The 27,628-nt window shown below is 36.5% G+C and overlaps 2 protein-coding genes across 2 annotated transcripts in view; both read left to right on the forward strand.

Annotated features, from left to right (window-relative positions):
• The window catches only part of WDR49 (WD repeat domain 49), a 134,477-nt gene extending 116,382 nt beyond the window's left edge, over window positions 1–18,095 (forward strand). Inside the window, exons 18-20 of the mRNA XM_021702634.1 lie at window positions 15,788–15,908; window positions 17,244–17,361; window positions 17,991–18,095. Of these exons, the coding sequence (XP_021558309.1) occupies window positions 15,788–15,908; window positions 17,244–17,361; window positions 17,991–18,095 (344 nt within the window). The remainder of the gene's footprint in view (window positions 1–15,787; window positions 15,909–17,243; window positions 17,362–17,990) is intronic.
• A 5,065-nt stretch (window positions 18,096–23,160) lies between these two features.
• The window catches only part of SERPINI2 (serpin family I member 2), a 31,147-nt gene continuing 26,679 nt past the window's right edge, over window positions 23,161–27,628 (forward strand). The window contains exons 1-2 of the mRNA XM_021702615.1: window positions 23,161–23,388; window positions 23,718–23,970. Of these exons, the coding sequence (XP_021558290.1) occupies window positions 23,724–23,970 (247 nt within the window). The 5' untranslated portion in view covers window positions 23,161–23,388; window positions 23,718–23,723. The remainder of the gene's footprint in view (window positions 23,389–23,717; window positions 23,971–27,628) is intronic.

The following is a 27,628-nucleotide window of genomic DNA, read 5'->3' on the forward strand; positions in this document are numbered from 1 at the left end:
GGCGCCACCAGTTATTTATTTATTTTTTTTAATAAGTTCCACCGATGTAAGGGAGAGACAGATGCAGGCTTTGAAGACAACGGAATGCATGACATGTGACACCGTGTTCCGTGGGCGCACCAAGGGAGAAGCCAGATGAATTGTGACTGGGGCATAGGAATCAATGCAGAGTGGTGGTCACACACTTAGGAAGGGCAGGAGTCTGCAGGGTGAAGGAGGAGGAAGGGAGTCAAGATCAAGGAAATAGTGTAAGGAAAGGCACATCAGGGATGAAGTAGGGCAGAAGTCCACGTGATTCCGAGTTGGCTGCCCTGGGAGATGTTAGGGAAGTGAGTCTGACACACATGAGTAGAGTTGAGTTTAGAATGTGTTGAGTTTGAGCTACTGGTATGCTTTTTAGAAATAAAGGTCTTGAGGAAGGCAGAGGACTGTAACGGGCTTTGTATAATATCCTAGAGTCTTCAACTTGCAGATACTGCAATAATGTTCACTCACTTATGTGTTTAGCCTTTTCTGAGGTAGATACTGAATGCCTCTGTGCACAGGCTGGCCCCTGTGCTGGAGGCTGAAGACAAAGAGTTAACATGTGGAGGCCCAGCCTTCAAAGATCTTGAAGACTAGTGGGGAAAATAGGTAAGGAAATGAATAATTATGTTTTACACCCAGGGCTGTGATAGAGATATGCACTGGCTACAGTGGGACCACAGGGAGATTCATAGATGGTTTTTTGGGAGAAACCTTATTAGGTCAAGCTAGACACTAAAAGTCAAGTTGCTGTTAGTCAGTTAAGAAAAAAAGGGGGATGATATTTCTGGCAAAGGAGTAGCTTATGCAAATGTAAGGTGGTATGAGTAACGAGTGCTAAGGGAGCTACATATAGTTCCAAGTGACTAGGTTCTAGAAGGGGCACAATGAGAATCAAGGCTAGATAGGTAAATGGGGGCCAGATCATGGAACACCTAGTGTACTATGCTAAAGCCCTTGGCATTTATTTTATCAGAAATGAAGACCCATTGAAATGTTTCAGTCAAGTACTTTGAATTACTCCATTTCATCTCTTCTATTAATTCTTCTGTTTTTATATCTCTTTGTATTATTCTTTTAGTGATTGCTCCAGAGCTTTCAATATTCTTTTCTGTGCCCTTTATTCCTTCTTCTAATAGTAGGCTTCTACCGAGATTATTTTTCTTCAGTTTGAAGAATGTCTTGCAGGATTTCTTATAATGTGGATCGGCTGGTGAGTAATTACCCCAGCTTTTATGTGTCTGAAAAATGCACTTATTTCATTTGGCTTTGGAAAGATACTGTTACTGGGTTTAAAACTCTAAATAGTAGTGTTGGTTTTTTGTTGGTTTTTTTTTTTCCTTTCAGCTTTTTAAAGATAGTGTCCCATTGTTTCCTTGCTCCCATAATTCCTGTTCAAAATTCAGCTCTTGATACATTGTTGTGACTTTTTTGAATTTAGTATTTTTTTTTTTTTTTTAATCTGGCTCCTTTAAAGATTTTTCTCTTTATCCGTTTTGAGCAGTTTTATCATGATGGATATAAATACACGTTTCTCAGTATTTATATTGCTTGGGGTTGATAGGAATTCTCAACTAAATCTTTTTTCAATTTTGGACAATTCTCAGCCATTATCTTTTTGAATATTGTTTCTTTCCAATTCCCACTCTCCTGTCCTTTTGGGATTGCAAATCTGCATATGTTAGACATTCTTTACATTGTAAATGTTTCTTACAGTCTTCTCTTCTTTCCATTTTATTTCACTCTCTGGGCTTTATTTTGGGTGCTTTATATTGACTTGTCTTTGCATTCACTAATCCTGTCTTTGCCAGTCTGCTCTTAAACTCATGTGATCAGTTCCCAATTTCAGATTTCACATATATATTTTTTCAGTTCTAGAGTGCCATTTGAATCTCTTTTTATATAGATTCCAATTCTCAGTTGAAATTATTCATGTTTTCATCCATTTTGTCCAAATTTTCTGTTTTCTTTAATATATTTATAATAGTAATTTTAAAGCTCTGGCCTGCTAACATCAATACCTGAATGATCTTGGAGTCTGCTTCTACTGTCTATTTTTCCCTCATGGTTACTGGTCACATTTTCCTTCTTCTTCTTCTTTTTTTTTTTTTTTAAAGATTTTATTTATTTATTTGACAGAGAGCGAGACAGCTAGAGAGGGAACACAAGCAGGGGGAGTAGGAGAGGGAGAAGCAGGGGGAGTAGGAGAGGGAGAAGCAGGCTTCCCGCAAGTGGGGAGCCCAATGCGGGGCTCGATCCCAGGACCCTGGGATCATGACCTGAGTCGAAGGCAGAGCTTAACGACTGAGCCACCCAGGCGCCCCATATTTTCCTTCTTCTTTACAAGTCTCGTAATTTTTGTACATTTTTAAATTGTATGACAGAAATTACATATATAAGATCTATAGATATTAAAATTAATGTTATTTTCTCCCAGAGATAGTTTACCCTTTCCTTAGTTGGGCAGAGAACAAGAAGGGCAGATCACACGAATTCAATTAGGAATTGAGCTTGGCTAGTGCTTGGTCACAGCTTTAGTTAGATTTAGTCTACTTCTGATTTCAAATGTCTGTTTTAAGCTTCTTCTTTTACTGGTATATTGTCTCCTAAGTACTGCAAGATTACAGGAAACATTACTTTGCCTCTCCAGTCCAATCCACAGTCTCTATCACCCTAGCATTCAGAAAACATCCTGTGGGGAATACTGGCCATATGGAATATCTCTAGATTCCAGTATATTACACCAACCTACATAGTCATCAAAACTCTTCTGATTTCACTTTCCCTTAGAAAGGCCTCTTTGTCTACGGCAATCCTGTTTCTTAGCAATGCCCAGACATGATAAATCCACAGAGGGAAGAAAATATTTGGCAATCTTAGCCCATCTAAGAAGGGTTCTACCATCTCCAGGTGCTTCCACCACCCTCTGATAGGTTTTAAAATATTATTTCTATAATTTACCTGTTTTTGTTTTTCTGTCTGGTGCAATGAGAAAGATGACTTACCACTACCTATTAAATCCTATTCAGAAACAAAATTTCTATTGAAATGTTTAAAACAGGAAAGTGACATGACCAGTTTTGCATTTTAGAAAGCTTTCTGGAAACTGTGTATTAGATGCATTATAATGGGGCTGGACGGAAGGCCGCATATTATAGTAGTGGGAGCTTGTTGTTTGCAGCTGGCTATCTGCTTTTGAATCCTTACTTTGCCTTCCACTAGTTGTTTATATTTGGACAAATTACATAAGCTACTAAGTCTCAGCTTTCTCATGTATAAAATGGGGCTTACCGTGCCTGATTTTGAAGTTGTGTGGGCTAACTTTAGCACAGTGAATAGTACATAACTAAACATTCATTAAATGGTATCTATTATTATTTTGAAGATAAGGAGACCCTAGGGGTGCCTGGGTGGCTCAGTCATTAAGCGTCTGCCTTTGGCTCAGGTCATGATCCCGGGGTCCTAGGATCGAGCCCCGCATTGGGCCCCCTGCTCGGCGGGAAGCCTGCTTCTCCCTCTCCCGCTCCCCCTGCTTGTGTTCCCTCTCTCGCTGTGTCTCTCTCTCTGTCAAATAAGTAAATAAAATCTTAAAAAAAAAAAGATAAGGAGTTCCTTGAAAGGAAGTAACTAATTTGAGAAATGTTAAGAAGATCGAATTTAAAGGGTTATGTGCCCTGATGAGATGTGAACACATGTATAACTCTCAGGTTTCTAGCTTGGAAAACTATGTCCAAAAAAGGAGACTATTTTTTTTTCTTAAGATTTTTATTTATTTATTTGACAGAGAGATAGAGCCAGAGAGCACAAGTGGAGAGAATGGCAGAGGGAGAGGGAGAAGCAGGCTCCCCACTTGAGCAGGGAGCCTGATGCGGGGCTCGATCCCAGGACCCTGGGATCATGACCTGAGCCGAAGGCAGACGCCGAAGGCAGACGCTTAACCATCTGAGCCACCCAGGTGCCCCCAAAAAAGGAGACTATTATTAAGAGAGGAACTACAGGAGGATGAGATGGTTTAGAGTTGGTTTTCGAAATATGTTGAGATGGAGGTGCTTGTGGGATATCAACCAAGAAAAGCTCACACTTTTCCAAGAAACTGACTATAGTAGCAAAGAAAGAGTGGTAACTGAAGAGCAAGTATAGGCATGTTTCAGAGTTTATGTTCTTGTTAAATTCATTTTCTTGTTCTGATTTTAGATGTAATATATGGGTATTATAGAAAATTGGCTAGTAGGAAGTAAAGAGAACTCTAAAGAACACAGGAATATCAGATTTAAAGAACAGCCACTACACCCTCAGACCTGAGAGAGACCAAGGAAGATGCCCATCCCAGCTAGGGCTGATACCCAAACCTCATGGGAGAGGGCTTATCCGTGTCTCACTGGATGGTGAGGTGGGCCGAGCTGCCGCAGGTAGAACGTGGGTGACATGGGAAGCCATTCACAGGGAGGTGCTGCATCTCTGAACTCACTACAAAGACACCAAAAGAGTACAGGGGAGGCTGTTCACAGAGAGGAGTCACACTGGCAGACCTCCACTTACCTCTTGGGGTAAGCAGGAAAGCCATTCACCAGGTGGTGCCAGACAGGTGACAAGGAAAGCTGCTAGTTCTGGGCTCTGGAGTAGCCATGCTTGCATCATGGGAGTCTGGAGCTGGAAAAGCCTCTGTGAGGACTTGGTACTCGGGGAATCATGCTATAGGAGTCTAGTGCTAGAGAAACTGCACTGCAGGAGCATGGTGAAAGGGGCACCTGCTTGGAAGAGAAACCCACCTCTCCAGTGTCCCTCTAGTGTCCTCTCGTGACAGGGATCAACATCAACCAGCTGGCAAAAGATATTTACAGGGCTCCAGCCCATTATCCCAAAGCAAGCAGTGAAGAATGGATTTGGAGCTAAGGGGCAATATATTGATAACTGGCATAGTATCATCTTACCTGTATTTTCATGCTTCCCCCCCCCCACTCCTGGTCCTTTACATTATTTTGTGTCTTTTGAACTTGCAGTCAGTATTCCCATTAAGTTATAAGGTGTCAATGGCTATGGTTGTCTTTTGGGAGAATTTCTACTTATAAAGGGAATAAAACGTGGGAGACTCAAAGCAATAATGGTATAAAGGCAAAATTTCAAGCATACACTTGGCTTCAAATCAAGACTCTACCACTTGCTAGCTATATGACTTTGAACAGGTCAATTAAAGTCCCTGTACCTTAGTTTCTTCAACTAAAAATGGGCATCATATTAGTTACCATCCCCATAATGTTGCTGTGAAAATTAAGTGAAATAATTTAGGTGAAGCCCTTAGCATAGAACCTGACACCTAATAAGAATTTGATACGTTTTTCTTTATTGATAATATTTTATTCTTATTATTCCACTAAACAGCTCTATGATATAGAAATTATTATTGTCCTTACTTTCTACAGGAGGAGTCTGTGGCATGAACTCTGGCATAGAGTAAAGGATCTGTGGCACAGACATAAAGAGTTTAAACAACTTATCTAGTCTCACGTAGCTAATAAGAGGTGGGCCCTCCATGAGAAGTGTCCATGTTATTCAGTTGTCCGTGTTGTTAATATTTCTAAGTGTCATTGCCCTTGTTCAAATAGCATTCAAATCATATTCCCTAGGCAGCCTTTATAAAAATTCAGTTAGCCAACATATTGCACATCATTAATTTCAGATGTAGAGTTCAGTTGCATATAACACCCAATGCTCATCACATCACCCCATTACCCCAACCTTCCCCGCCACCTCCCCTCCAGCAACCCTCAGTTTGTTCCCTATAGTTGAGAGTCTCTCATAGTTTGTCTCATGCTGAGTGAAATAAGTCAGTCAGAGAAAGACAATTATCATATGGTTTCACTCATATGTGGAATAAAACAGCACAGAGGATCAGAGGGGAAAGGAGGGAAAACTGAATGGGAAGGAATCACCCAGGCAGCTTATTCTTATGCTTATTTCTGAAATCAGCCATTTTACTATAGTATTACCCATTTTTATCGCTTTCATTGAAAATTGTTCATCTCCTTTTCAGGAGGATGCTGCTGGATTTAAACAAAAAAAAATGTTATTGTAAAAGAGCACTTAAAAAAAACTCAATTACCAACATATTCCCCCCTCCACATTTTCATTACAATAGTCTACTTTAAATCTTTGTGCTGCATTTTACATACACTTCTGCAATCCCCCTAATTACAGTGTGCAGGAGGTTATCTGGCAATCATATGATGAGGGGCATTCTGCCAGACTTACATTCAATATTCTAAACTATCACTTTGGAACTCAGGACAGTTTTCAAACACTCTATAATCCCCTGGTGACTTTTTAGTCTTACCTACTGGGTTTTTAATGTCCTCTTGTATTCTCTTTCTTTTCCTTTCAAGTTGAAACATCTTTCATACTCTCTCTTTAGCTTCCAAGTTGTTCCCTGTGGGTTCCCAAACAGCTTGAAACCCCTCTTTGATATGCCTTATTCAAAAACCTGGCGAGGACTTACAAGTGTCTCTGGGTCAGTTTTCGCCAACAAATTCCGTAGAACCCATTCACACTGTATCTGTAAAATCTTTAAAATTTCCAGTGTAGAGAAAATGCTGCATTAGTGGTACCTCAGGTGAATTGTTTGGTTCTTGTTGTTGTTGTTGTTGTTGTTCTGCCAGAGACAAAATGAGTGGGACAATTAAAGAGATGATTTTATTGCAGGCTATTTCATAGGGAGAGTATTTGTTAAAGACAAACTCTCAAAGAAAAGGAAGTGGGCTTGGGCCATTACAGAGGCAGGTTCGTGAATCCATGAGTCTTAGTAGACTTCTGGGGAAGGGTACAGAGGGTCTTATCTCAGAGTCTGAGAGCAGAGTCATCCTTTGCTGTTTTCCGTCTCCAAAACACAAAAGAGTAGAGGGATTTCTTAACTGTCTCTGCTTTCCAGGAGTACAGGGCTCAGGTAAAGTTCAACATTGTCAGTCCCCCCACTTTTTTTCAAGAGGAAGGAATGTTGCTCATCATGGAACAACCCAGAGGTGATCATAAACCTCCTGGGGGGACAAAGCAGGGTCTCAGAAGTGGGCTCTCAAGGGTTCTTGTTGGTGTTGCTTCTGTAAAACCAGTTGAACCATGCATTGTGAGTTGGTGAGAAAGGTCAGTTGTTCTGGGTCCTGGAGATCCCGAGAGAAAAGAACAGCTGTAGGCAGTGTAGGGTCTAGATAGGGATTTGAGCTGTCAAGTTTTGGTTCTCAGTTTTAGGGAAACTTACTTTGGAGTATTGTAGTCAGATACTGAAGGGAACTGGAAGAATCTGTAAGAATTGGCAATTTGTTCATGATAATAATCTCCAATCCAGTCTGCAGGTAGGTTCCAAAACTGGTGTTTCCAAAAAGGAGACGAAGTCAATTAAAACTCTACCAGATGAGACAGAGTTTGTGTATCCATTGGTAACCTGCAATTTACAAAGAGGGGCAAAATAATTAAAAAATGGTGAATCTGACAATTTGTGGTTTTCATTGCAACACAAAATTCTCTGTATAGTTCTTAAACTACAGGTGAAAATATGCACATAGACTTTTAGTAAAATCTAACTTACCGTATCTTTACTTTAGAATATAATCTTAAATCTAGTACCAATAAAGAAAGAAAATCACTGATATTTATGGAAAAGTTCTTACTGGAATAAATAATTTAAATACAAAAAGAAAGCATGTATATATTTATATTCATTTTAAGTAAGAAATGAGAAATTGTTACATGTGATGCACTCCGGGAAATTTTAGATAACTAAAGAATGAGCATAAAACAGAAACATCTTAAAAGTGGAATTCCTTCCTATTATTTTTATCTTTATATGATAGCATAAATCATCTTGAAAGTCACACACACACACACACACACACCAAAATTTGGATCCCACAAGACACACATCATTAATATGTGAAAAATATTTTTTAAAAGGTTCAACAGATGTTCCGCATATGTCATCAGGGAAATGCAAAGTAAAACAAAAATGAGATATCACTGCTCACCTATTAGAATGGCCAAAATCCAGAACACTGACAACACCAAATGCTAATGACAATGTGGAACAACAGGAACCCTCATTCATTGCTGGTGGGAATGCAAAATGGTACAGCCACTTTGGAAGACAGTTGGCAGTTTCTTACAAAAGGAAGCATATTCTTACCATATAATCCAACAATCATGCTTCTTGGTATTTAACCAAAGGAATTGAAAATTTATGTTCAAACAAAAGCCTGTGCATGGATGTTTAAAGCAACTTTATTCATAATTACCCAAACTTGGAAGCAACTAAGATGTCCTTCAATAAGTGAATGTATACATAAATTGTGGTACATCCAGATAATGGAATATTATTCAACACTAAAAAGAAATGAGCTGTTAAGCCATGAAAAGACATGTGGAGGAATCTTAAATAAATATTATTAGGTGAAAGAAGCCAATTTGAAAAAGGACATACTGATGATCCCAACTATATGACATTCTGGAAAAGGCAAAACTATGGTAAAAGGGTCAGTGGTTGCCAGAGAAGAGGAGAAGAGATGACTAGGAAGAGCACAGAGGATTTTTGGGGGACAGTGGAAATACTCTATATGACATGACAATGAGGGATATATGCCATTACTCTTTTGTAGTAATGTAGTATATGGCAAGCCTATAAAATGTATACCACTGGTAGTGAACCTGTTGGTAAACTATGTACTTTGGGCAATTATGATGAATCAATGTAGATTCATCCTTGGGAAAAAATATACCGTTCTGATAAGTGATATTGATAAAAGGAGAGGCTATGCATGTGTGGAGGCAGGGGATATATGGGAAATTTTTGTACCTTCTTTTCAACTTTGTTTTAAACCTAAAACCGTTCTTAAAAAATTGAGTCTTTATTCTTGTGTAAAGCCCAAATAAATTAAAATCTGAAATTAAAAAAAATTTGAGCCTTTAAAAAAAAGTTTCAACAGGTCCTGGACCACAATTATTTAAGAGTTATAGGAAGACCTAAAGCATTTTGACCAGTCCTCACCACCTTGCCAACAACCTGTTGCTTTGCTACTTGATTGTTACTCAGTGATGGCTGAAATTGAAGACAACTTGGTAATACTGTTCTAGAGTCTAGATTCAGGAATTAGAAACTTGGTGTCAAGATGTGGGCAGTGGACAGTGAGTAAGAGCATGGGCACCACCTGGGATCATGTTAGAAATGTAGCATCGCCCCAACTCAGATCTATTGAATCAGAATCTACATTTTAACAAGATTCCTGGGTGATTCTTACGCACATAAAATTTTGAAAAGCAATTATCTAGAGGGCTTACAATAAAATAGGACAGAGGATGTGAATTAGAAAGTTTTCAGAATACTGTATATTCATTGATGAACAACAGCTGGTCATTGCAGTGCTATATTTAGATGGCCATCAAGTCCTTTCTTGCTATGATGCTTCGTGAGGTTTTTGCCACTATTGTTTGTCTGATACAGTTGGTTGCTAATCAGGGGACAAGGGACGCATCAGATGACAAAAGATTAACTTTGCTTTACTAAGTTCACTGAATCATTTTATTTCAGTGAAAATGTTTTGATGGCTTCATGACCACCATGTCTTTCATTTTCATTACTTTTAAAACACCTTTTGGGTATCATTATAATAAACCTTGTTGGGAAGCCAGCTATAGAACGAAGTGATGGATATCACTTAAATATATAAATGTTGTATTTTCCCAGGTAGGAAATAGTAAGTGTAAATGGTTACCAATAATGCTAGATGTTGATTTTTAAGGGCTGTGGTAAGTGGATGGATATATGACACGGAGAACCACCTTTCTTTCACCATTATGGAGCCCTTAGGTCTCTGGAATGCAAGAATTCCAAAGTTTGAGAAGTAGGGCCACCCCTTCATATTCCTGGAGGTATCTTCATTCATTTGCTCATTTATTCAACAAATATATTTTTTGAATACCTCTCATGTACCAGATGCAATGCTGGGTGCTATGGGGATATGAGGTATAAGGGCAGACAAGGTCTTTCCTTTTGTTGAATTTATCACCTGAGGGAGAGACAGATAATAAATAAGTAGAAGAAGGTAAGTTTGGATGGTGATACTAATAAGAGGTATGAAGAAAGTAAAGCACAATAATGTGGTAAGACATGACTAGGGGAGCATCAGTGAAGGTCCCTCTGATTTTTTATCTGAATCCTGAAAGATAAGAAAGCAGTCTCATGAAGTATTAGGGGCAGAATATTCCAAGGACAAGGTCCAGAAGTGTAAAAGCTACTGAACTGAGAACAGGGTTGATGTGTTCTGGGGCTAGAAAGAAAGTCACTGTTGCTGGGGTAGTATGAGAGAGATGGAAACTAGTACAAGATGAGGTTGGAGGGGCGATAGGGATCAGATCATGTGGGGCCATGTAGCCTGGACAAAGGATTTGAGTTTAAGTGAAGGGAAGCCTTCAGAGGCCATATACATTAGCTGTTACTAGCCCTTCTAAGTGAACTACTCTCCAAGATTATAAGTTGTTGGCCCAGAAAACAAGAAGTTTGAGACTTGAGGTCCCACATAACACCTATGCAGGAATTGAGAGGGCTTTAAGATAAACTATACATTTGAATAAACATAATTTTTTTTTACAAGGAATATCTAACAGACTCTAGTCACAAACCACCAGAACCTTGACACACCAGTTTGTCTCAATGAGAACACTTTGCCCTTCACAATTGTCTTGAGGTAAATAATGTACTTTATGGCAAGTGTATCAGTCAGGGTTCAGGGAAGCAGAACGAGCAGGGCCATATATTGAAATTTATGACAAGGAATTTGCTTATGGGATTGTGAGGGCTGAGTCAGGAGGGGAAGATCATAGGCCGACTGAGCACAGGCTAAAGCTATCATCCACAGTCAGGAAAGGACAGAATGAAACTCCATGGGTACAAGTGGAACCTATTGTCCAATGGTGGAATTTTTTCCCTCTTTTCGGGAAGCCTCAGCCCTGCTTTTAAGACCTTCCAACTGATTAAATCTAGCTCACCCAGATTATCTGGGATAATCTCTTTTACTTGAAGTCCATTGATTAGGGACTTTAATTACATCTGCAAAATCCCTCTAGAGCAACACCTAGATTAATGTTTGGTTGAATAACTGGGAACTTCAGCCTTGCCAGTTAATACTTCAAGAAAGCAAGTTATCACAGCAAGGTTAAAGACATTCCTTTATAACCTGAAACAAGTTCAGTAAACGGTTAATGATCTCTCAGATATATCACATAATCATTGCAGACTCACTCACATTATCGTATGACAACATTATGCCATTAACCTAGCAGATGTTGTTGCTCTGAATAGTAAGATGAATTGATTACCATTATCCATTTAGAAGGTGTTAGGTTAATGACATAATTTTTGTGACATAAAAGAGTTTGCCAATGAAGCCAAGAAGGTTGCTTAATGGGCCTCATCTACAAAGATCCTTGTGAGTATTAGTAGTTGCTGGGTGTTTTAGTGTTCCAGGGGAAAAGTGGAAGCCAGACTGCAAGTGGGAAGCATTTCTGCGTAAGCATTTCAGGTGCCTTTCCAAAGAGAGATCTCAGAAGAAAAGGATCCAACGCTACAAAACTCCAATAGTTTGCTGAGATTGATTTTCTCATCCTGAATAAATAGCTATTTTTATGAATAATTATGTATTTGTAATTTTATATATATATTTTTAGAGAGGTCCCCAAATTGTAAGCTTTGGGCCCAGGAAACAGGGATCTGCCCCTGTATATGAATTTTTTATCATCTGTTTTTTTAACTCAAAAAAATTAATTATTCAGGTAAGACTGACTCTCTTTAGATATACAAGGGCCTAACAGTTAGTTATTGGTTTCACTGCCCTGAAACCCAGTCAGTTATGATGAAAATTCCTCATCTAGTTGAGAGACATACCTCAGTAAAACAGAGTTTATTTCAAAAGGAACAGTCTCCCTTTCACAGTGGATCTTAGGAGAGCTCTAAGGCATTCAGAATGCCTTGTGATTCTCAAATGCTAATCTGAAGTCATATGGGACAGAATTAACTGCTAATGTAGGGAAATCCATAGACCTTGTACTGCTGGTATTAGGCAAATGCATAGTATTTTCATTTGTAGCTTTGCTTAAGAGGTAGTTCCAGGTTTATTCATTTTTGTCCTATTGCTAGAAAACAAAATACACACTAATCAAATATTAGAACATATAAAAAATTATCCGGTGAGAAGTCTCCCTCCCTTCTGCGATATGGGCTTGTCCAGTTCCCAGTATCATCTATTTCTGGCACCCACTTCTTCGAGTTTCTGTGTATCTGTATCTTCTGAGTGTTTCTGTATGCATTGATGATTTTAGATTTTGACCTCTGCTTTCTTTGGGTTTGGATCTGTTTGCTATGCTTATCCAATCGTTCTATTTCAAATTTTTGGAATTGCTCCATTTTAGATGTGGGTTGAGTTTTGCTTTTGATCCAACTAAAAAATGTTTTTTTTTATCATGAAATTGGGCACATTTAAATTTATCAATATATTAGATATTTTGGTTTTGTATTTCTCACACTCTTTTATGCCATATATTGTTTATATATTTTTTAAATTTTTCACTGGATCTGTAATTTTTTTGTTGCTTTTATTTCAGAAGGGTCTTATATATTTGTTCCAGTGGTACCTTTATACTCATAGGTTTATATAATTCTTCTAGCCCTTCAGTTTTCTAGAACAGTAACTGTTACATTCATGCAGACTGATGATAAAATGAGCATGTTTCTTCATTCCTCTCCTCCTCTTCTGCTACCTAATTTTATCCAATAATTCGATCTTTCTTTTAGCTTATTTTATTTTGTTAAATTTACTTCGACAGCTATTACTTGACTTGTTGGTTTAAGTTCTTTGCCTCTTAACTGTCACTGATTTATCATGAATGAAGCTTCTTCTCCCTTACCCCTCCAGTTTTTGTTAATTGTATCATTTCTACATTGTCAGGCATGCAGCTTCTACCTTGTTTTGTTATCCTAAACTTTGTATTATTTTAATCTCACTTCTACATTTAAAAATATTCAGGTCTCACCACTAAATCTTTTTCTAAATTTTCCTCAGTCATTTATCAGTTATTTTGTAGTAATTTTCTCAAAAAGTTCTCTTAGAAATACTAGTCCCCGAATTCCCCGCATGTTGAAACTATTTGTAACTTTTAAATTTGCGGCACAGCTTGGCGTGTATCATACCCACACCTCACACGTTCTTTCCTTGGCTTCCTTGTTGGTGTTGCTTTACTGTCTTCTGGTATCGATCATTACTGTGAAGATAGCTAATGTAAGATACCCATTTTTCTCCTTTTGAGCGACTTGATCATTTTGTCTGGCTGCCAAATGATGGTCTTTGAAGTCTAATTATTTTACTAAGATATGCTTTGTTGGACTATTCTGACTCTTCCTCCTGGTGCCACAGTATGTCCTTCCTATATATGTCAGATTGTCTCTAATTTAAGGAAAACTTCATACACGATGCCTTCCAATATTCTGCTCTGGTGTTCTTTCTTAAGGACTCATCTGTTGTGTTTGTTGGATCTATTTCTTTTCCAGTATCACTTTCCTCTCTCTTCTTCTCTTACGTTTCATCTTGTTATATTTGTTTTTCTCATTTGTGAACTCTGCTCCCCGTTATGTTACCCCACAGTCTATTCTCGCTTGAGGGATTTTTCCTGAGTTCTGCTAGCTCACTTTCCTCACTTCCTGTTGTGCCATTTCCTGACTTCTTTCACTTCTGCTCTGTGATCTTTCTTTATGGAGGTAAGAGCTCTTTCAAGTTTTAAAATTTAATTTGTGACAAAGTGCTCGGTAACGATATATATCTGGCCAGTGGCAACATTCTTCTGGTGGTGGTCTGTGTATTGATTAGTTCTGTTCTTTTTAAAATTTGTTTTGTTTTGTTTATAATATTGCTTATAGTCGTCTGTATCCCTGCTATGCCAGTTTTTTTTTTTAATTTTTATTTCTTCTCTTAATTAGTTAGTCTTAATGAGTTGGGTTTTTTAGACTTGAAATTTGTAGTAGGTCCCTAGGTGAGAGCTTGTGACGTAGGATTGGAATGGCCTTCAATTTTTACAACCTGCAGGGGCAGACTATTGTTAGCAAAAAATGGCTCATGTGCATGATTCTTTATGTAGTCCTGCCTTATCGATTTCTCTGGACACAACGATGTGTTGTAGAGGGCTTTTGCTTCCAGCCTTGTTCACCTCTGTTTACATCCATGGATATGAATGAAACATAAAGCATTTGTACTTCAGGGTGAGCCCCTCACCTTTAGTGAGTATTTTTTTTTTTGCTAGAACTTTCTGAGATGCTGTTGCTGCTGGCCTTCTTGCACTTTCCATACTCATCACTTTATTTTGTGTAACTTCTTTCCACTGTCAGCTCTTTGGCTGCCTGTCTTCATATTTTGCAGGCTTTAGGTTACCTCTATCTTTGGGCTTTACTCACGTGGAGTCTGTGTGCCAAATTATACTTTTCTCATTTTCCCAGTTGTTCTCGTATAACATCCAAGAGAAAAAGGGGAAAGATATTGACTTATACAATCATGTTTGTATGGTAAGTGGAGAAGGGTTTTTTTTTAATCCAAATGTATAAAGATGGCACGATACTGTGAAGTTGTTCAACGTTTATGTAGTTTATGTCATATTCCTTGGGCTTGGCATAAAAAGTGTTCCTTTTTCCTGCTCTAACCTCATTCTCTCTATATTTTTGAACTTTGGTCACATTGTATTGAATTATTCAGAATTACCCGAATAGTAGCTCTTGTTTCTCCACACTTGTATTTACTTTGTTCCCTCTAGTTGACGTTTCCTTTCCGCCTTGCCAACTCTTCCTCACGTCCATGGTCCTTATTATCAATTTCAAATCCTACCCTGACTTCAACATCTACCTCAAATAGTGTCTAATTCTCAAAGCTTTTCCTCTGATCTCTGCCTATTCTCATAGTCTCTTGATATGTTTCACCACAATTTCTGTTGCTCATATTTTCTTAGAACTGTATCTCATTGTCCTTGATATTTTGGTTATTTGGGCACTATTCCTACTCTCTACCAGTTGGAAGAAAGCCTGCAACTTAGTCATATTTGTGCCCCACTTACGCCTGAGCATAGAACATTGTGCATAATATACATTCAGTAAACATTTGTTGAAATGATAAAATTAAGCAAAAGGCCAAAATTATTTTCTTGAATGCATGGCACAATTTCCTCCTACTTCTCACTGATGCATAATATAGCCACTCATGGGGATAATTTGGCTCTTTTTTTTCCTGAAGCCACAGATCCCTGCAGATCAAAGTCTCTTACAAGGACGTGATTGCAGATGCACTTGTTTAGTCATGCAGACAGCCAAACTGTGTTTTGATTATTTTAATTGTCTTATTTCAATACAGAATAATTTGTTCTTGGCTTTTTATGAGTCTTTGATAGCTGTTAAGTAGATTAAAAAGCAAAAATGGAAAACACAAGCTTCTTTAGTCTTCTACTGTGAAATGGTGGATCTCTATCAGGATATAAATACATTAATAGAACAAACTCTGGTAAAATTTAGCTTTTTAATTTAAAATGAAGTAAAAGGAATAGCAGGAGCTTCAGAGAAAATTCCCCCAAATACGTCCTTGGTTTTAGAAACCTACAAATTTTCGGCTGAATTGAAACGAGAATTTTCTCCCCACTATTTCATTAAATTGGGTCTCTTACCAAGTATAATTTCCATGTCATTTTCTTCATCATTTTGTAGCTTTGAAAGCTGTATTTGATGAGAAAAACCTGTTCCCCAAAGAAATTCTGGATCGGGAACGAAGAGCCAAGCAATTATGTCAAGAAACAAGTAGTGAAGTGAAGATAAAAAGAAATAAGAAGCAATTATAATTGAAAGAGAAATAAATATTTCATTGTCACATGAAGTATGAATATAGAAGGCAGATAAGAAATAAAGAATTCTGCGCCTTTCTTTTACTTTACTTTTAAACTTCAGGGAGTTTTGTTTTCAGACAATGTCTTAATGTTGCTTTTATCCATCACCTTTCACTTTCTGTGTATTCTTAATAAAAGATTGGACTAAACAGGGGGCAATAACAACTGGCATCGTTTATTCCCAAGTGGTCTTATGTAAAAATGTACATTTTCAGAACAGTGTATTCTAACCAGTTTCACTTCTGGTTGCTTTGATAGACAAATATTTTTGATCAATTTTTATTGTAAAAGCTGCCTTGAAGTTAAATATGAAAAACACTAACACGGTGACTATCTACAGACTTAACTGAGAAAGCCATTTCCATATATTTACACACTTTCTAGTTTCTTGTAATTTTTTTTAAAGATTTTATTTATTAGAGCATGAGCATGGGGTGGGGGAGAGGCAGAGGCAGAGGGAGAAGCAGACTCCCCACTGAGTAGGGAGCCAGGACCCTGGGATCATGACCTGAGCCGAAGGCAGATGCTTAACCGACTGAGCCACCCAGATGCCCCTCTAGTTTCTTTTAAATGATTCTGATAATGCAGTTAGACCTTGTCAGCAGCAGCTGTTCCTATTTATTTTCACAGACTTACATCTATTCTTACATGTACTTACTGAGAAATTACTGCATATGTTCTACTCCTGTGTTTTGTTTTACCATATTCTTGAGTGGCATAGCACAACCAAAGAGGTAATATGCTTGGAAATAAAAAAAAATCAAAGAGACTGAGACTATATATAAGACACATTCTATGTAGAAGCTCAAGTAGGAAATGTTTGGTTCTGAAACACAATGCCTCACTTTTTCGATCCATTTTTCTTTATAAATATCATCATCTACCAGGTAACCAGTATTCTTATGCTGTTTTATTTATTGGGTTCTGTAGGAGTAATTAATAAATTCATTCATATAACTTTAATTATCTACTACACATTGGCATTTTAAAGAGTTCTTGCAAAAATATTGATATTTTAAGAAGAATTTTGCCATAACACACACAAGTAAAGGAAATAACAATATATAGGAACCTACTCTGTTCAGCAATGGCAAAACTTCATTGGTTTAAGCCTCCCAAGAATCATATATCTATTATAGGGTTAAAATCTGAGATTTGGATCTGTTAGAAAAATGCCCAAGTGTCCATGGCAGAGTTGAGATTGGAGCCCAGGTCTGTTTTACTCCAAAGACCATGGTTCTGCGCTTCAACTTTCTCTTCACTTCTTTTTACTACTATAGGGTCAATGGAATGAGCTCCAGCAATAGAATTTCCAGAATCAGTGAAGCAAATGTTTTAGTTGGTGGAGAGGGTGGTGGAGGAAAGGTTTTCAGAAGGCACTGCCTATTCCAGCTACATGTAGGTGCATCCTGGTCAGGCACTGTGACTTCTATGTATACTGCTTTTCTCTCCTCTTGAATGGCAATCACATATGGGAAAGATATAAAAGAAATCTATATTTGCATGCATCAATCAACAAATGTTGGAGAATGTTATCAGACTGATAAAGGCTCTGGAAACCATGTTGCAGAGGAACAGGTAAAGAAATGGGAAAATCTGGCATAAGAAAGAGGCTTCATGGGAGATATAACCTATTCTCAAATATTTCAAAGCTGCCAGGAAGAAAAAGAGTAGCAGTTGAACCAGTGGACACAATTTTCAGAAGGCAGATTCTAGAACTGCTTCCTAATACCTACCAAAACAGGAAGAGATGTCTCATCTTCCCTCTCCTTCCCATCTTGGTGCAGAGGAGCTGGTGGTAGGCCTGTGCCTGGCTGTGAAAAGAAGGAGGAGGAACTGAGAGAAGACCTAGCAGAGATATACTCACTGGATCCAAGAGCCTGGGACTGGGCAGTGGGAGAGGGATTTAGGTAGTAGAAAGGCAGAGAGGGTAAGTGGAGGAGATGGCCAGCATAGAAGAGAGGTTGGTTATGTTGAGCAAATCAATACTGAGTAAGTAAATGAATAAATCAGTGGATATATTGAAGATGAGAGGCAAGTATCTCACTTGTATAGAAGATATTTATAAAATTTCAGAGGAAGACGAGAAAGAACCTGGAGATCTTAGATTGGGTTTAGAGATACCAGTGTGAATTTATGGTTGTAAATAGACAGAGACAGAGACAGAGAAAGGGAAAGAAGAAGGAAGGTGGGAGGGAGGGAGGGAGGAAGGAAGAAAAAGAAAAAAAGAGATAAAAAAAGAAAAAGGAGGGAGGAAGGAAGAAAGAAATGTTTAAGGGGGATTAAAAAAGAGCTTGCTCTCAAATGATTCAGAAAATACTAATTATAATGTATGTGTGTATACACATATACCATATATATGTATCTAATACATGTATATAATGTATATGAGTCTTTATATTTTTTATATCTATATGAGAGGAATAGGGAGAGAAAGATTAGATATTAGATTGAGCACACATATGTGGCAGAATGTTAACAATCGGGGAAACACAGAAGGAGAGGGAGATGGTAGTTCTTTATATTATACCAGCAACTTTTCTGTAAGTCTGAAAGTATTTCAAAGTAAATTATTTTTTAAAAATGAAAAAGGTTGCCTTGGGACAAAGGATTTCTTGTGATGCTCTAGCAGAAGCCGAGTAACTCTCTCACAGGGATATTGCAGAGAATTCTTCCACTGGTTGGGAGGTTTGATTAGGTAATCCATCATTTCAAAGTTAGAGCATATGATTTATGAATCATAGACGGATGACAGTATAGTGGAGTGAAATTTGAGTCACATTTCCAGAAATTTAGAGGAATATTAAGATGTTAAAGAGATGTAATATGGGTACTGAATACTTTGCGTAGGCTCTGCTCATCCATTCATCCATCTGCCCAACCAATTATTTAAGACATGTGTAAGGGACTGTTATAGACACCAGGTATATGCATATCAATAGAATACACTTCTCCTGCCATCAGCTTTCTGGAGTGAAGGCACATAAAATGCAGTGGTTTACTAAGCAAAGTTGAATGAGCCCACTAGTTTTTCTGGAATAAATTGGAAATTCTTTTGCTAGATATATTTTACTTTTTTTACCCTTGGAAATGACTTTGTTTGAAATGATGAGTCTGAAATAGTCTCGTTTATATAAGCAGGCTTCTCTCTATAGCCTACCTCGTGTGCAAGGCACTGTGCTGTGTGTAACCGTAATCCCATCTTTAATTAACTTCAGGGCCTCTTCTGGGAAAGGAATTAAGAGGAGCTGTCTCACAAGTATATTTAATGAGAATAGAACTTTTAAAGGTATGAAAGTCTCTTTTAATGTTATTGTTTCTAATAGCCTGGAACAAAAATGCACACAAAAGGAAAAAATAAAAAGACATTTATTTATTATGTCTTACTCTACTATCTTACAGCATCTAATTGTGCTAGGCAAGTAGTAGGTCTCACCTATCAAATGCTAAGAGAATTGAAGACTTTTTAAGTTATTTCCGAAATTAACACTTAGGTTCAATTATCTAAGATCCATTTTTCTACATTGAGAGGGACTTGTCACATTAAAATAGAATGCAGACTACTTTGTTTGTAGTATGTAGATTTACACTAAATATAATTTAACCTGTTATTTTTCAGAACATTTTCCTCTTAACCACACAAAATAAATGAAGCAAACTGACATTTTGCTCTCAAATGATTGAGAGCAAAAAAAATGCCTGAAATTAATCCATGCTCAAATGGAAGAATTAGCTTTTCAGTCCTTTATTAATGAGAACATTTGCTTGTATGTTTTTAAAGTTTGGAATTAAATACATTTTTACTTAAAAAAAACTACAAAATGCTAAGAAAGATGATGATATTGAACCCATAACCTCTTGCTATTATTTTTATACATATTCCCAGGTTTATTTTTTACAGTAGGGAAGTGATGGTGCTCAAATTTATACCAAATTGGCTCTCACTAATAAATACATACATACATACATATATATATATATATATATATATATGTATTCATTAATACTAATGCTAATGCTCTAGGGATAAAATAGAGTTGTAGAAGGAACAGATTTGTGAAAATATTTAAAAGGTCTGCAGTAATATTTTATGGACAACTGTGGTATCTTTATTGTCTATTAAAAGAGCTTCAACCAGGGAGGAGAAATTCATAGCCATTCTTTTTTACTCCCTAAGAGACAGGAAAATGTATATTCTGCTTGAACTGCTCTAACATAAGGTCCTTACGGAACAACTTCATTAAATGATCTTACTAATACAGAGTGTCTGTCTCTGTCATTGGAAAGAAAAGTAATGGCCTGTTCCTGGGTAAATCACATTATGATCTGAGTAATATGGAGAAATAATAATTTGGTAGCCAAGGGTACTTGTGATGGATGTTTGCTGGTGTCACTACAGGGGTAGAAAAGCCTTGACTGAATGATAGTACTGGACATTCAGACTTATTTATGAATTGCATAGTAGAATAAGAAGGAAGATTGTACTCTTGTGCTGCATAACTCTTTTTGGAAAATGATCTCTAATAATGTTAAGTTAAAAACTGGAAATGAATTTGCATATGTTAGAGCAAGTAATATTATTATAACCCAAGATTTAGAAAACATTTAGAGATGCTTAGATGGGCAATTAAGAATTTTAGTGAATTAGGAGATTATGGCCTATAGCGACCATCAGGGCGGTCAGTGAGCTCTAGCCCCTTAGGACATTGAAAGAGGTTAACAGGGTTCTTGAAAAAGTTTTTCTAATGAATTCCTTTAAAAGGTATCTATATTCATTTTATTTCTTTTTCATAAATTTATCAGAAATAACTACATTTAGTTATCAGTAGGGAATATTTATTTAATAGTAACTGGAACAGATTTTCCATTTCTCTACTCAGAGGCACTGATGAATAATAAAGTGTGTTTAATATCTGATTGCCATTGAGGTGACTGATTTGAACTAGGAGAATGAGATCAAAACTCCATTCAATTATGCATCCATTTTTTATTAATGAACTGTTGGTAGAGAAAACCATGTAGAAGTTTAAAAGCATATAAAAGTAATACCGATGTTTATTATCAAATTACTATGTTTAATAGTATTGTCTTCATATAATTTGGTAAATCCATAATCTTAATATGGCCTTTTTGTTCAACAAAGTGTATTTCTCAATATCCACTCTTTTTCCTAAGGATTAAAATGTAACCACAGGAAATTCCTGTGACAATTGTATAATTTGATGAATTGTTGAGAACTCTGTAAATGCAGCAATTTGTCTCTGCATTCTAGACTCGATTTAGCTTTATCCTTTTTCTCATAGGCATTCTGCAGTATTTATGATGGCATACACTGGTAATCTGATGTTCGAGTCCTGTGAGAAACAAAGAGAACTAATTACTAGCAAATTTACAAGCCCTGCTACATTCTTCTAAATTCTACTATAAAAGAAGTGGAATAATGGGTGAAATATTATAGGCTTAATGATTTTTTAAAAAACTGTTATGGTTTTCTCTCTCAATTCTTGCCAGTTGCATCATTGATCATTAACCTGATCATGTTAGTCCTTTTATACAAATATAGTGAACACACCTGCTTTGGGTTTAGAGGAATTAATCATACAGCATTCAAGATAAATAAAGTTGGCCTTGACTGATCAGGTCTTTTATGTACTAGGATTTCCCAGCAGGCACATTTCAGTTAGAACATTACAGTGAATAATCAGAAGCCAATTTGGAGTAAGTACCTTAAAATTAAATAGCTTTTGAATGAAGTACATATGCAATAATATTGATCATGAGTATTTAATAGAGTAGGGGAATGGCATTTCAATTCACTTTGATACAGATATTGTTTACTTTTATCAAATTAACACATTACTTTTATTCTCCTTACATGATGTCATTATAAATTTGAAGGTCAAATTCTTATAGGACTATTCATCATGTTGTTTAGTTCACCAGTACTTCATGCTTTCTAATGAAATAGGATACAAAACCCAATGAGGTAAGTGAATTTTTAGGACCTTTTTTTTTTTTTTTTGGTGTGAACTTATAATTTATTAAGTGCCTAGAAATTTTCTGGGAGAATTGGATGCTCAAATAATGTAAATTTTAGTTATTAAGATTATTAATAATAATGAGAGGAAACCCCTCAGATTCTACTATAAGGGAAAAATTGTATCCTTCATAATATTATTTATTATTATTCTGATACAAACCAAATACATAAAGATGTGCCTAATGAATTGCCACTTGATGACTTAAAAGTATTAATAACATTTTGACTACTTATATGTCTACAAACTGATGTTTCTAATCAGAAATCTGAGATTTTGAATATATTAGAAAATGATACATGGAAATATATTTTGCATATAAAACTTCTCTTACTGGCTTTTCCTATTGTTGCACTGTCACTCACAGCCTTGCATACTAATTTAATCCTCAATAAAACATTTGTTTGATAGTATACATCTATATTTGCAGTTTACCCAAACAATTGTGTTTTTCTTTAACAATTGTTTTTTATTGCATTTTGAGGTCTTTTTCCTTTGCAAATTGACTAAGCAGAGTTTAACTACAAATATTAGAATGCAATTTGAAGTAGCTGGCTAATGACTCCATATCTTAGTTTTAGAGAATATTTGACTATTAGTAATCTTTCTATGTAATAGTGACTCTTAACCCATTTGTGGGTCATGATGACCCTCCTAATGGTCTGTAAAACACTTTAGAAATACAGTTCTTCATTTTTTAAAACTAACGATACATTGTTCTGGAGGCTTTCATCTTTACCCCCAATGAACGGTTATTTCTTAGTAACCTATTAAACTAGGAGTTATTAAGGGTTACTTAGATGTATTTTTTGTAAGGTAAAATTAGTGTCACTAAAATTTGTAAGGATTTCAGAATCAATATTTCATAAAGTCTGTGGTAATATTGCGAAACTCATTCTCAAGATGTAGTCAGATGGCTGAATTTCCTGCACTTTTAGTGGAGAACAATTTAATAGGGTGTCATTAGTGTTGTGAATTGTCCAAAGTTTTCAATTACAGCTTTCCTATATGTGTTAATTTGTCAAATTATTCTTTGATTTTTTTTTTAAATTGCTTTCTTCTTTTGTTATTGTTGTACCAGGTATATTTGATTATAATTGTGTTTCTTTATGATTTTTCCGAGTTTGTTTTTCCTCACTTTGAAAAAAAATACAAGGCAGATTTGGGGGTATTTCACCCTCCAGAAGTGAGGTTCCGTGAAGTGTGAAAATTCCTACTGCAAAGACTTTGCCAGATTACTCACACTGATTTAGAATACATTAACTTCCTAATATTATAGGTTCAAAACCACATTAGAGTATCTTCATTTTTTATTCCATTTCTCTTTTGATCTACAAACCATTTTAGAGTAGAGTAGACAGAGGATTCCCTTGATAAAGAGTTAGAAGTAATCCCTTTTAAAATCATGGGAAAAATAGGAAAAAGTATCATACAGCTATTTAGAGATAGTATTGCTTATTGATAGTGTTCCAGAATTAAAATTTCTCCTTTGAATTTAGACAACTGCTTTATATTTTGGACTAGTTCTTGAAGGAATATAAAAATGCCATGAGCACAGGACTTATTTCTTCTAATAGATGATGCTTCGTCTGAAAACTGGCATGAGAATCTTCTTACAATAGTCTATTCTAATAGGTAGAAAGTTTTCTGTGGGAACTTACTATGGTCCATTCTAATTATTTTGAAAACTAATGAATTTTGAATTAATGCACAGAGGTCAAAATGGATCAGATCTTGTTGTGGAGTCTCCTGTTGATTTTTTCTGGAAGTCAAGCCTCAAGACCATTGTCTCAAAGAAATATGGAATTTGCAGTGGATCTTTATCAAGCTATTTGTTTATCTCATAAGAACAACATTATATTTTCCCCCCTTGGAACAATGTTGGGTCTTGGGATGGTACAACTGGGAGCAAAAGGAAAAGCACAAGAGCAGATAAGACAAACTTTAAAACTTCAGGAAACCTCAGCTGGTGAGATTCTTACATATAATTATTTATACTGGGGGTAAGATCTGGCCAAGTTTATTTTGCAAATTAGAGAGAAGCTCAGGGTCCCAGAATTTAAATACACGGAAAATGTTATCAAAAGTGTAAGCTTATAATAAAATGGAAATTTTTAAATAATATTCATTTTAATTGTTTTCTAATGAAATGTTACCAAAAGAATGTGTTATTTTTAATACAGATGTTTTTAAAGAGATATAAAACTGTGAAAATGCCAGTAGATTTTCCTCTGGCCTGTTTTAGCCAGTTTTAATTGAGATTATGTTGTGTGTGCATGAGCGTATGTATGTATGTATGTTTGCTTGTTTGTTTATTCTTCAACTCTCACTATGTTGTGATCATTTTCTCATATCAGCTTCAGAATATAGTTTTTAATTGTTGCATTTTATTGCCTCTTATGGAAATACCATTACTTACTTAACCTCTCTTTATTAGGTTGTTTCCAGTATTTCTCTTATAAAAAATGCAGTGAGCATCCTCACCCAGAAACCTTTGTGTGCATCTCTCATTATTTTATTTATTATTTTATTAGCTTTTTAAAATTCATTTTCTAATTAAAATTTAACTTTTTCACCTAATGGAGACCAAGAAAAAGCAGTAATGTATACATACATTTTAAAAGCTTGTTTGGTTAATAGTTTTTAAAGAAAATCTTTTTTAAAAAGCACTTCTATAACTGGTCTTTTTGTGTGAAGGGTTGTTATTTTGGAGTCGCCCAGCTTTAGTGCTGTCATCCGTTTGAAAGGGTAGTTTTTGGGGTGCCTGGGTGGCTCAGGCAGTTAAGTGCTTGCCTTTGGTTCAGGTCATGATCTCCGGGTCCTGGGATAGGCCCTGCGTTGACCCCCATGTCGGGCTTAGCGTTCAGTGGGGAGTCTGCTTGTCCCTCTGCCCTTCCCCTCCTCAGTGCTCTCTCTCTCTGAAGTAAATAAATAAAATCTTTAAAAAGAAAAAGAAAGGGTAGTTGTCCACCTCTCTGGCTAACCCGTGTTCTCAATTTCCATAATGATTGTAATTTTAAACTTTTTTTTTTAAGATTTTTTATTTATTTATTTGACAGAGAGACACACAGCTGGAGAGAGAACACAAGCAGGGGGAATGGGAGAGGGAGAAGCAGGCTTCCGGCAGAGCAGGAAGCCCAATGCGGGGCTCGATCCCAGGACCCTGGGATCACGACCTGAGCCCAAGGCAGACGCTTAACGACTGAGCCACCCAGGCGCCCTTAATTTTAAACTTTTGCATCACTGTCAGGTAATATGTCCTAACCATCAGAGGAAATTTCCAGATTCTTGATGTGGAAATTTAATTACTATAACTAACTTCAGTATGTTTGCCTCGGAACAGAGTAATTATATTTAGGGACTTTTTTTTTTTTTTTTAAGAAGGTCTTGTTTGCTTTGTTTTAAATAAAGGCAATTTTATGTAGAAAATAAGTTGGTGATGGTGAAGTTAATTGCAAGAATTTTCCTTGGTGAATAATGTAAAATGAAGCCACTATGTTCTAAATTTAGTCTTGACTGTCTATATTAATTTCAGCAAATCCCACTACACAGTCTCAGAAACATTTAAATCATACAATACTGCTTTGAAAAGTAATAGAGCATTTATAAAGATATGTAAAGTTGATTTTATGATAAATTAGCAAAATTAGAGCCTCTGAAATCTAAATTACTCTACATGGATATATCTTGTAGAGAAACACAGGAATCTTAACAACTCTGGATTGTGAATGTAATGCTAATCCTAGTAATAATGAGGATGACACTATCAATCCTATATATGGTATAGCAGTCACTGTTTCTGTGCTTGGTATCCACTATCTGAACCTTCACAGTTATTCTGTGGGGTAGACATAACCCTGCTACTTAGATGAGGCAAAGAAAAGTTCAGCAAATTGTCCAGAATGAATTCCAAAAATGATTCAGTGAGAATTATAGATCATAAGGGCAATATATTATATTTTCATTGGGAGAATATATATGTGGACAAGTAAATATTAGTATGTTAACACATGTAACAAAATCTACTAAAGCTGCTTTCTATTATGCTTTGTTAAGGGAGAGAGAGAGGGACACAGATGGAAGATAATTGCAGAAGGAAAAGGAAGATGAGCCAGAGAGAGAAAACATGAAAACTAAACTCTGGAAAATAAAAAAGAGGAGGGAATTAAGGAACAAGGAGACAGTTAAGGTAGGGAACAGAGTGGAAGAAGGCAAGGAAATGGAGACACGGCCGAGGGGGTCTGGAGAAAGAAGAGCAAAATGGTGTTAAGGTGGGGACAAAGGGTATGACAGATCAGAAGGTGGTGCCTGGTAGGGCCATATTGGAACCCAAGATGAAAAGGAAAATCACTAGTAATTATCCTGTCTTTATTTAACATTTTTATATTTTGTTCCTCATGGATTTCTTTGCATTAAAACTGATTTAAAAAAAGTATTACAGCAAAATATTTTCTTGATTATGGAATCTGTTGGCATCTCCTTAAATTTTATGCCCAACGTAAGTGTCCCATTGACTCATCTTAGTCCTGGCCCTGCCTTCCATTTCCAGTGATTATCAAAGGTGCTATCTGTTCAGTTAGTCTATATTTTACGTTTCCTGCTATGAGGTTGTTTTATGTGAACACCTGCCTTGTTCCACAGATGGGCATACAACTCCTGGGATCCTATCCCCACAGGGCTCTTGGTGTCCTCAGTTCTTCTTTTCCCCGCTGTCGAACATCTGCTCAGAATTTACCTTCCCCAGTCTACTGAGCATCTGATAATGCTCCATTTTTGCTTTGCCTCTAATATACTGCTTACTAATCAAAGACTAACGGAGGTGCTTCCTTATTCCAAGAGCATAATGGAAAGAGAACCAGCCATGAATTCCAGTCCTAGCTCTGCAACCAAATAACCTTATGATCTGGCACCTCTCAAGTTACTGTACCTGTCTGGAGTTTAGATTCCTCATTATAAAAAGAAGAGTTTGAATAAGTGGTTTATATGGATCTTTTGGCTAAAATAATCTATAATCCTATGACTGCCTTTGTTTTCATCTTTGGATCTCTCACATTTCACACACAATTGGCCTTTGGGTCTTAAATGCAGGAGAAGTAAACATGTACTGAATTTTGGAACATTTTCTGGAGGTCTAGTACAGTCAAACCAAAAGTTACATTCACCCCATGACCTATAGGTTTCCTATGGCTCTGTTTTAGGAAATGAAATAAATTTATTCTTATTACTTACTAGGAGCCATGTATACATATTCTTTTTGATCTATGCTAAAAGAGGTTATTAATCTGTAAATTAAATCAAATTTATAAGGCAGATAACTTTATATTCTCCTCCAAACTTGTGCTACTTGATGACATTTTTCATTGACTTCTGAGTCCAGTGATTTATCAAAGGGCAACTGACTGTCACACAGTCTTAGACCTTAAGTACTTGACATAAATCTATTTGCTCTGACAAATGAGCTGGAACTATTTTTCTCCCCCTCTCCTTTCTCCCCCATTCCTTTAAAGATGCTCATAAATTACACATTCTGAAGATTAGTTTCAAATTCCGCCACTTCATTTCTGACCTTATTTAATTCTTTTGAAAACACTTCCATGTCTTCACTCAGAAAGTCTTCTCATAGCCTC

This window comes from Neomonachus schauinslandi, chromosome 1, assembly GCF_002201575.2.
Source record: "Neomonachus schauinslandi chromosome 1, ASM220157v2, whole genome shotgun sequence".
Classification (NCBI taxonomy): Eukaryota; Metazoa; Chordata; class Mammalia; order Carnivora; family Phocidae; genus Neomonachus; species Neomonachus schauinslandi.